Genomic DNA, 11,253 nt, shown 5'->3' on the forward strand with positions numbered 1-11,253 from the left:
AGATTATAAAAATTTAATGGGAGTAAAATGGGTAGTTATGAGAATCAGAGTCTAATTCCCAACCCAACGAAATCAAGGGAATGATTTTCAAATTTGTAGGCCCTGCACAATTCTAATTTCAATTCCCACTCTTATTTTGTGAAATAAAAGCCGTCAATAATTCTGATTCCTCAATCCGGAAAGTAAATATACTCTTTGTCATGACCCAACCCAGACCTGACAAGATATTGTCCGCTTTGGGCCTTAACAAGGCCCGCACGGATTTGTTCTTGGGGCGCCCATACACCCCAAAACGCGTCTTGCCAATTAAGGTATGGATCACCCCTTATAAACCTAACATCTCTCCCGTGCTTTGCCGATGTGGGATTCGCCTAGGGTGTTACACTCTTAGTCTCTTCTATATAAGAAAAAAAATATGTTAATATATTATCTCTTAATCTTCTTTATCCACAAACATTCATGGTGCGTTTTCTAAACTAGAATCGAAATGGACTGTAATTGAAATGAACATGAATGAAAATGAGTTGGAAGAGGAATGATGAGTAAAATTAGAATAAGTTATTTATTTAAACTATATGAATCGGAATCGGAATGAATTGGATTTCTATTGATATGTTTACTTTGTCTTGGGGAATTTGAATGAGTTAGATTGTAACAAATTATTAAAAAGTACTTAATGAACTATTGTCATAATTATTATTTTGTTTGTTTAATTATTGTGATTATTTTTTCAAAAATTATTATTATTATTAATTATTGTTATTAATATATTAATTAATTACAAAAAAATTATCATTAATAATAATAATAATTATTATAACTTCTATCATTAATAACAACAACATTAATAATAATCAAATTATAAAAATATATTAATTAATTATAATTATTTTTTACTGAGGAGATTTTTTTTGGGGGGGGGGGGGGGGGGATGGTTAATCTTGGGAATAGAAGATTGATTCCCACACCCCCTTGGGAATCAATCTCCCATTCTTTGTTCCTAAATTCGGGTGAGCTCCATGATTCGATTTATGCCTCCATTTTGTGAAGTAAACGACATTAATAGTTTTGATTATGAATTTTGATTCTCCAATCTAAGAAGTAAATGCACCACTTTTCTATATTTATCATCATAGTAATTTTCTTGTTTGAAAAAAAACACAGTTGCTCACATGAGAGGCATACCAGAATTGCAAGTTATATAAATTGGCATTATTGAAAAATTACTAAATCATATAATGTAAAAGAAAAAGGAAAATACAAATAATGGAACAAAAAGATGGCTATGAAATGGAACCATCGGCATGGGTAGGATGGGAAAATCATTTGTGGAATTTTTTTTGTTTATAATTTTTTTAATTTATCTGCAGTCTCTTTTGGTCTTTTCAAATTAAAAATTTAATTATACTACCTAAAAATCCCGGATTTTGTCCATTAATAATAATTTAATTTCCTGAGAAAGAAAAATCAGAAGGAATCCATCGGAGTTGGAGGGCCGTTAATGGGGGTCAGCTCAGCTGTATTATTACCTTATTATAATTATTGTTGTCGTTTTTATAGTATAATTAATTGAATGTGAGTTGTGACAAAAGTTGGTAATTAAATATCATTACTTTTCTAAAGTCCGTCAGAAATTCTCGACAACCAATGTAACCTCCTCTGCCAATGCATATCCACTCTGTTTTTCACTTTCTTACCAATTTCACCCTCCGGGAAGTGACACGTTTTGCGTTTTTATTGGTTTACACCAGCATTAGTTGTTTTATTGAAAATGAAATCTAATGTGCCATAAAACCCGTAGCCACATACAATTGAGATGGTCCATGCTCCATCCTCCATAAATAGAGAAAAAAATAACTCTAATTTCTTTTCTTTTTTCGATCGGTCAATATCAAATCGGTATCAACAAATCTGTTGCATGTTTGATATTATACGTTTCTTTATCGATGTATGTTCTATCTTAAAAATCTAACCTGTTATTTAATTAGTTGTATACAACATCAAAAACGAAAAAATTTCGATTTATAAAGCATATACAAACTAAGTTATAAATTTGAACATTTTGATTCGATTCAATTTACGCAAAGGTGCAAATGCATCCAAAAGTGTTGATGATTTCTATAGTGGGACGATTGATTCATCAACTTGTGTTGCAAAAAAAGAGAAATTTTACAACACTGATACTTGTCCCGAAATTTTATTTACCAAAACTAAGGTTTTTTGTTAAATTAAATTGAAATCAAGAGATGATTTATCGTCCACTAACTCTCTTTGACCAATGATTCATCACCCAAACTAAGAGATTGGCCACCACTCGACCATTGTCCAGACAAAAAAAAAATTAATACATTCAATTTAACCAAATTTCAAGTCAATTATCATTTTTCAAAATCTTATGTTAAAAGGGTCTCAATCAATTTTTAGATATGATCATTAAATCACATAACGTCGCATGTTGTTTAATGTACATAATATACTCGTAATGAGTTTAAATTTAATTATTTTTATACACTTGGCAGTTTCTGATAATGTAACCCCAACATTGTTTCTGCAAGGACAAAATGAAACCCCATCACCGAAAATTAGACATCTATTTGTTAATTCAAGTAAAGTGGAATCTCACTTATTATATTTAAATGGAATGTTTCACATCGTCGGCGATATAAAAACACTATTTAGTATGCGTAAGCATTGTCACCCGGACTGACTCGTTGCAAACAAGTCGACGAAGTTTAGGTTTGGTTGGGATTTTATCAAACGGGTTAAGTTGGGTTAGACTTTGTGCTAACATTAATGGTTTGGGTTCGGATAGAGTTACCTGAAAGCCCAAAAAAATAAGAAAGGGCAAAAAAACAAAAAAAAAGTTATCTATAACAGTGAGTTCTCACCTCCTTAATTCAATTTTGAGGGAGAAAGTTCAGTTTTCTTCCATGGCCAAATGTTAGTAGATTTTTCTATTATTTATTGCCGTAGATTTCTCTAATTTTCAAAGTTGACTTTCGGGTGTCGAAATTAAAGTTAGATCAAGCAAATATTTAATTGTAATGTAATATTAAAAATAATCTTCAAAATGAGAGAAAGTCTTTCTATAATGTATTATGATCCTATCATGATTTGACTTACTCCTGAGTAAATTTTTCTCATGTGATTAGTGGTTAATAAATTAAAAAATAAGAATAATTAAATTCTAATCATACAACAATATTAAAGGACACATAATATAATATTTTTTAAAAATTTAACAAAACATCGATGACAAGAGGATCCTACTCCTTTTAAAATATAAGAGCCAATAATGTTTATTTAAGATGTAGATTCTTTACCTGTGCTATCATTGATGAAGCTATTTTAACTTAAATTTTTTACTTAGAATATTGACAAAAATTAAAATATATCATGTAAATATTGAAAGCAAAAAAATAAAAATAAAAATCATTTAATGTTGTCAACTCTATCACCTTCTCTACCATTGAAATTAATACAATTAAACAGGATTTTGTGTTAAGATTTTAAATAAAACATCTAAATAAAAATAAATGACCCAATCCTACTTGTTATAAGCTCGTGCAATTATCTAGTTAGCCACATTAATAAAGCAAAATAAATAGTTAACCTCAAAGTTGTCTCAATGGTAGGATACATGTACATTCCACCAAGTGTAAAGGATATGATTGATTTTTGTTAACAAATTAGCTAGAGCACCAGGTAGCAATTGCTGTTTTGCAATCATCTATCCCCCTCAATTTCCAAAGACAACAGTGTGGGTCCGTTTGGGGCAGCTGCTCTCCACCCTATATTCTAGGGAATATTCCCTAAAATAAAGCATGGGGAGCCACAGCACAGCTGCCCCAAATGCGCGCTATATCGATTACAGCAGCAGCAGCAGAGGAAGAAGAATAAGATCCAAAAGCTCATTAGAGAACTAATGAAATTACAAATTACCAAGTCATTTCTTTGGGACTGCCGAGAGCAAAGCCTATAGCATAACAAAAGCACGAATTCAGTGGTTGATGCGCTTGCTCAAAACAGCTTGCTGAATTGCTGCAGAAGGTGATGAGCCCAAGGGAATACCAGTGGCTCTGCTTGGAGTTTGTGGACCAAGCAACCCATCATCACGCGGGCATCTCCGAGCAACTCGGCTGTAAACCAGCAACGGCCTTGTCTCCCTAATAATGGGCTTATGGCGCTTGCTTTTGGGCTCAATGTTGAGAAGATCTCCAGGCCCCATGGGGCTCTCTGGTGTTTGATACTCTCTCTTCTTCTGCAGTAGTTCCCACAGTAGCTTGTCATCTTTGTCTAGATCTTCCATCAGTTCTAGGAGCTTCACATGTTGAACAATGAGAAAAGAAAAGGGAAAAAAAAAAGAATTTAAACTATTTTGAGAATGCATTATCAAGGTCTCTACAGCAACTTCAAGCAGCTAGCTTAAATTTCAGTTTGAGTACCAAGATTAGAATGTTCATGTCTTGTTGATCTAAATCAAATTGCTTAAATAAGAAAAATTTATACGACCATTCAAATGAATTTCTGAGAACACCAGAACATTGTGTTACCTGTCCTTGAATATAGGTACATTTTGATAGTTCTCATGAAAACTGCTTCTGGAAATGGTTAACTAAAAATTGCTCAAATTGAAACAACAGAAAACTGTTACAAATAGAAAATAGTAAATCGAATGCAGAAGTTTTTTTGTCCTATATAGAGTGTAAAAACTTGCAGGCACCGACTAACAGTTATTGTTGAAATATTACAAGAAATGAAGTGTTAAACAAATATAATTTACAGTGCAAACTATGCCATTCCTTTAAAGAATTCGAAAATTGTTTTATACAAAAAGCACTTATTCATATATACATAACAACCATACCGATACACTCAATTGACATATTAAATTCACAAAAGAATATTATATAAAAGCTATTGGATATCTTCTCTGTTCATTCAAAGTCCCCAGTTTCTGTCCTTATCAGAACAGTATTGGGACTAGTCCTCTCCTGTAGATAATCTGAAAAAATTAAGGAAACCACCATATGTCGATCAAGAGCCAAAAGAATGATTGAACTCAATCCCTCTCACATTTATTTAATTTTTGAAAAGGACAACTCCTCATTGTTTACTCAGGTGAACATGCAAGACCTAGCTCTATTTTGATTACTCAATTGGGGTAGTCGTATTTTGCAGAATTGACCATGCATTCATACATGTAATTATATGCCTTCTGAGAAGATAAATTGAATACTGTATACATAGTCAAAAAATGTAAAAGATTTAGGATAGGATGTACCTTGTGGCGAACACGAACTTCGTTTTGCCCTGTTTTGGCTCCAGGGAGTAATTGAAGGCGTTCGGTCATTCTCCAGATTCTCTCTTCTACTTCCTTTAACTTGCACAATGCCTCAATCTTTCCAGCTTCTGCAACTCTGATCCTCTTCTTTGCTTCCTCCAGCTCAAGTCTTCCATTCCTCATTGCTCTATCCATCTCGGCTACAACGGCCAACAACCGTGCACACGTTCCAAGTTTAATATCAGCCTTAAGGCCCTTGACATACTCCACCATTGGATTACACATATGCTCAACTAGGTTCTGCATTAGTACATCCACGCCTGTCTCAACTGAGCCAAATACAAAGCTCATGTGTTCAAACAGGGCTTTTAGGATCTTCACTGAAATAAAAAATGTGTCATGGTTTTGGCAGTGAAGATTGCTTAAATCATCAATGGCTTCCTGGACGAGTTTTTGGAGGGAGATTTGATGTCTGGAAAGGTGACGGAGCATAGTGTTTTGGCAAGAATTAACTTGGGTTTCAATCTGTCTAAGGAGGTTAATAAGTTGTATGAATTGTGATTGTTGCTTCTCTATGAGTTCTCTGCCCGCTATTGTGGCTTTCCTAGCATAGTTTTCTACCTGCAGAGCTAGAAAATAAAACTTACCAGACTGAAAACCAAAAGAGGATACATAAACAATTCATCAAACATCTTAGATGCCAGCATTTCTTAGGACCATTTTGCAAGTTAACCACACAGCAAAACCTCTTTGTTTCTGATGCCCAGCATTGCAAAAGCTACTCTTGCAGTACTGATTGAAGTATTCATAATGTTAATTCAAATCAGCTAACATTTATTTTACATTTCCACATTAAATAATGAACATTTAACTAAATATTCGTCATCATACATTAGTTAGCTAACTAAATCGACCAGGATTAAGCATTTCAATATTCAAATTAACAAAAACAAAAATGTCTCTCTATTTTCAACGTTAATATTTTTCTACCTCAAATTTATTGCTTTCTGCTTCTCCACCACCAACAGAAACCGGCGATCCCGAAACTACGCCTTTTCTGGAGCTTCCCTGCCTCAAGATTAAACAAAATTGAAAATAAAATATCGCTATCAGTTCATGATCATCAAATTATCTCTATAAAAATAAGAAATTATACAAATAACAACAAAACAGAGGATTTTGATTACCTCAGGCGAGTCAGTATCGATGATAATGGTGGAGAATCGTCCATTTTCTGCCATTTCAACAGTTTTAAGACCAACTAATTTCATCATCGGAATTGCGAGAGAAGCAAACACTTCCTCCGCCTTCAAAATTTTACTCGTTAATTAAAAACAAAACTGAATCAATGATTCAATAATAGTTAACCAGAGGCCAGAGAGAGCTGTGAAGAAATTCATAGTGTATATAATAAATACTTGATTCAAGCCGATTCTGATCTGAGATCTGAGGCTTTGATATGCGATCTTCATCTCATCGTGGCGAGAGACCAGTCTCGTGAACTTGACTCGGAGCTGATCGGCCGTTGATTGAGAGGGAAAGATCTGCGATCTCTGCCGTTGATTCAACATTTTTGGCGGGAAGTTCATGGAACATGGAATTTTAACTTATGCTTTGCTCTTACTCTTTCTGAGGGTAAGAAGGAAACGGAGGGAAAAGGAATTTTGACGCACTAAAATAAATTTTGCATTCTATAATCGATTGATTTTTTATTTTTTGATAGTTGTGTTTGAAATTGAAAATCAGAATAATTCAAATACTCAATATACGTATGGGTTCAAAATTCAATGTTTTTTTCGTTAAATTCTATTCAAATCCAATTATATATTGAATCTCCAAACTTTTGAACCAACTCAGGTTTTATTTGGAATTGAGGTGCTGTAACAAGTTACAGCTGCTGTGGAAAAAAATTATAATTATAAAACAAAAATTAATAATATGTAGTAAATATAAATATTAAATAGTAATTTTGAAAAAATTATTAAAAATATAATATATTTTCTATTATACAAATGAAAAATCATATCAACATAGCTTCCAAGTCACAGCAGCTAGTGTTTATCAAACACTTTAGTGCTGTAACTTTTAAGATACAGCTGCCCAAACTCAATTCCAAACGCACCTTCAATCTAATATTAAATTGTGTGTGTATATATATGTATATTACTAATTTGATCTATGATTCTGAATTTATTAAAGCTTGGAAAGGTATTAAGTTAAGTAATGCTATTAGCTTGCCTGAACTTTAACAAATTTAAAATTTTAGATTGAAACACCTATATATAGGTTTAACAAATTTAAAATCCTAGATTGAAACACCTATGTGTAGTTATTCTCTCCGACACCTTCATTTTCTTTGTATAATGTTATAAGCTTTTATGAACTTTAACAATTCCAAAATCTTAGAAAAGAACACCTACATATATGGTTATTCTTTCATACCAACACCCTTGTTTTTTTCAATGTCGGATATGTTATTAAACCATATAATATAATAGAGTTAACTTTTAATTACCTATAAAGCTATGTGACTTAATAGTGTGTTCATATGAAAAAAGTGAATACACACTACAAAAAGAAAGGTAAATAATGATGGCTTTTGACTGTCATGCACCCTATTAGATGACGGCCATTGAAACATGTGTTAAGAAATTTTAAATGATGTTATGTGTCATGAAATTTATGATGTATTATCTGTCATAAATTTGTCATGCACATGTGACAAAATTCTATCATAATATCATCATGCATGAATCAAGTCTATCATATAAAATTTTAATTAAAAAATTAATATTTAAATAAATGTAAAATCATTTAAAATGATAAATATTTAAATTTGTGGGAACTAATTTTTTTTAAATTACCGGAAATTGACATTAATTTTAATTTTTTGGCGGCAATTATTAATATTATTATTAATTTAGCATTTTTTCTCCAATTCTTATTATTATTCTACTTAATTTTGGAGGAAATGAATTTTATATTAATTATTATATTATATATACATAATTAAGTAATATATGTAATATGATAAAAAGAGCTACAATTGGCCAATAACCATAGACAGTTATCATTACGATCTAAGTAATATCATGATACATTCATCTCATTATACAATGTATTAGTTAAAAGAATACAACTATGATCATTGATCATAACTACTTAACCCAACAATCAATCCAAAAATGCAAAATAGTAGCAATTAATATAGTTCCTTGAATCAATCTAGTTACCAATTAATCAACAACATCAACACCTAGAATCTATGTCCTTCAACTCAATCAACACTAGGAAATCATGTCTAGCAACTCAATGAACCCACAAACTCAAAAAAAAAAAAAAAAGATTAGCAAAAAAAAATGATAATTACTTTAACTCCTACAACTCAATAATCATATCCCAACTTCAAGAGCTCTCACTCATCACAACTCATGAAACTCAGTCACTACTAGGTCCTCAACAAAAGAACATAAAATGGTTAACAGAAAGCAAAACATTCATGAAATATATACTTGACCTCATGAAACTCAATCAATCCAACAAGTAAATAACTCATCAACATAGTAGCATCTTTCCAAACCGAATTAAGAAAAAAAAAAAAAATTCTGAAACCACAAACAAATAAAAGCCTAACAACTTTTTAATCAAGTAAAAGGCGGTTAAGTTATTTTGTGATTAACCTTTACCTCTACTCAGCTTTCAAATGCAGTTTTCATTATGTAGTGCTAAAGTGATAAGCTATTTTTCCAAAGCACAAGTGATGCCTCATCTCATCACTAAAGAGAAAATAAATGTTTAAAAAAAGACTTTAAGAGCAAAATTCAAATGAGGTTTTTACACTTTCAATATCTTGTATTTTCAAACAAATGAAACCTACACTTGATTATAACTATAAAAGTCACTCTTCTCGATCAACCCATTTGATAGGTACTTAACTCATCACTAGTTTTTAGAATCTTGTACAATATAGGCAAGAATTATTCTAGAAGGACCTTAAAACTTATTGCTAGGTTATTATTATCAAGACAGACCTTGATTTCAGGTTCAATTGGTCGTCATTATGTATCCAAAATTTACAGGTTCTAGCATTTGTGCACATTGCATTAAAAAATTATAAGCGAAAGTAATTTGACTCATTCAAGGATTTAAAACAAGAAACTAAACCGCAGGAAAGGAAATTTGTATGGTTGTATGAGAACCATAACGATGATCAATGTGGCAATTCAAAGTTGAAGCTATGATGGACCTTAGGACTTCATCTATCAAATTCCTTCTTGAATAACCAATGATACCCATATTTTAGAGGTAGGAATGATAAAAGAAATAGAAACTAAAAATTCACCAAATACATTTGGAATAAGTTTGGGAAAATTGTAAACTGTTGATGAAAACAATATCTAAATTTCAATTTATTGAAACGCCCTAGTTTTCCTTGCCATATTAGAAGAAAGTTCAATACGTTTTGATGCATATAACAGCACAATTGGATTAATGATTCGGAAAAGTAAATACATAGGAACTAAAACAATGAAAATGATAGGCTTGGTGACGTTAGTGCATGGGAATCATTAGGATCGTTTGACACATGGGTTTTGGAAGTATTTAGCTTGGAAAGGCTAGTATTTAGGCGCTGCTTGTTCCCTCCACTCGATTTTTTAGCCTTAGAGGTATCTTTATGGATTCTTGTTTGGTTTATATAAGGTAAGTTGGGCACATGGTCTTCCACCGAATTACTGGAGATACCGTGACTTGAATTTGGATCATCCTCCAAACCAACCTCGTTAATCAGTATAGAAAATCGTGATCCATCCCTGTTATTGCCTTCTTGGAAACGATTTGAATCTCTACCCATATAACTTTCCTTAAAACGCCTGGGCCTTTATTTTTTAAAAACTACCATCCAAGGGCCGTACATGGCGTTGCTAGTATTACTCCCCGTCCGTGATGAAACGACCACCGTCTCCTCCACGTTCGTCGGAGCATGTTCCTTAACAAAGGACCCTATTTGGTCATTAGTCTTATGTTTATCCGGGCATTCACTAAGGACATGACCATACTTCCCACATTCAAAACATATTGTTGGAAGACTTTCGTACTCCATTTTTTGAATTTTTCCATCCAGTAAGAATTGTGACACGAGAGGTTTATTTAGTGCAACTTGCACTACGATACGCGCAAATTTACCTCTCGTCGCAGACTCTGTGTTATAATCAATCCTTAAAACCTTACCAATGATTAGCCCCAACATCCTGAGAATGCATTTATGATAGTAGTGAAGAGGCATTCCAGGCAGGCGAATCCAAGCAATAATAGAGTCAATTGTCTTAGTGGAACTTTCAAAACGCAGGTGCCATGGTTGTACAGTCAAGTAGTGCCCTAGGATCGTCCATGGACCCTGAGTTAGAGCATGATGGGCATCTGTTTCAGTTTTAAACCAAACTAAATAGAAATCATTTTCCAGGTCAATCACAGAGAATCCTTGGACATTCCCCACAAGGATTCTAATCTGTTGCACAAGGCTCTATACCCCATGGTCCGCCCCAAAAGCTTCACAATCACAGCATTTTTCCACGGTCTTTCAAGTTGTGCATGTACCTTCTGTGAAAAGGATATCGACAGGATTTGGCCCTCCTTTTCAATAACGACATCTTCAGACCCAAACTCCAGATCTTCTTCAGTCCCTACCAACTCCTCCTCCATCGCTAGTCGGTCCTACATCAGCTTATCTTTAAAGGACATAAACTGGGCACTCTCCTCACTACCTGCCTGATCTTTGAATCTCGCCTTCTTAGTTTGCCTATCATCCTCAACTAGATGGGGGAAGGTTTTCACAAAGTCTGGTTCCAGTTCCGGTTCCATCTTTTTTTCTTGTATTTTCTATTTATTTAGCAATCATCTATAATGTAATTTAATTACTACAACAATAGCTTTTACACTAATTAATTTACCACATCCACTTGATATAAACA

General features: G+C 33.0%; 2 protein-coding genes across 5 annotated transcripts in view; both read right to left on the minus strand.

Annotated features, from left to right (window-relative positions):
- The window catches only part of LOC102625085 (mitochondrial import inner membrane translocase subunit PAM16 like 2), a 73,693-nt gene that overhangs the window by 12,691 nt on the left and 49,749 nt on the right, over positions 1-11,253 (minus strand). The gene's annotated exons all lie outside the window — the stretch shown is intronic.
- On the minus strand, positions 3,592-6,996 carry LOC102623956 (uncharacterized). Of its 4 annotated transcripts, none has more exons than XM_052440006.1 (5): positions 6,703-6,993; positions 6,472-6,591; positions 6,275-6,356; positions 5,285-5,905; positions 3,592-4,321 (listed from the first exon to the last, which is right to left on the minus strand). In XM_052440006.1, exons 2-5 carry the CDS (start codon positions 6,513-6,515, stop codon positions 4,001-4,003), a joined length of 1,068 nt encoding a protein of 355 aa, XP_052295966.1. In that variant the 5' UTR covers positions 6,516-6,591; positions 6,703-6,993; the 3' UTR covers positions 3,592-4,000. The 4 variants fall into 4 exon arrangements, with proteins under 4 accessions (XP_052295966.1, XP_006485082.1, XP_052295967.1 ...); XM_006485019.4 differs by having other exon boundaries at positions 6,275-6,352; positions 6,703-6,992; XM_052440007.1 differs by lacking the exon at positions 3,592-4,321 and adding an exon at positions 4,328-4,615 and having other exon boundaries at positions 6,275-6,352; positions 6,703-6,996.

This window comes from Citrus sinensis, chromosome 4 (genome assembly GCF_022201045.2).
Source record: "Citrus sinensis cultivar Valencia sweet orange chromosome 4, DVS_A1.0, whole genome shotgun sequence".
NCBI classification, from domain to species: Eukaryota; Viridiplantae; Streptophyta; class Magnoliopsida; order Sapindales; family Rutaceae; genus Citrus; species Citrus sinensis.

Bases quoted from the DNA above. Each gene is read 5' to 3' on its own strand.
- LOC102623956 (XM_006485019.4), bottom strand. From the start codon at position 6,873: ATGAACTTCCCGCCAAAAATGTTGAATCAACGGCAGAGATCGCAGATC. The intron at 6,592-6,702 runs GTATTTATTATA...AAAATTTTGAAG, and splicing joins TCAGAATCGGCTTGAATCAA to GCGGAGGAAGTGTTTGCTTC. The intron at 5,906-6,274 runs GTAGAAAAATAT...CTAGCTCTGCAG, and splicing joins CAGAAAGCAATAAATTTGAG to GTAGAAAACTATGCTAGGAA.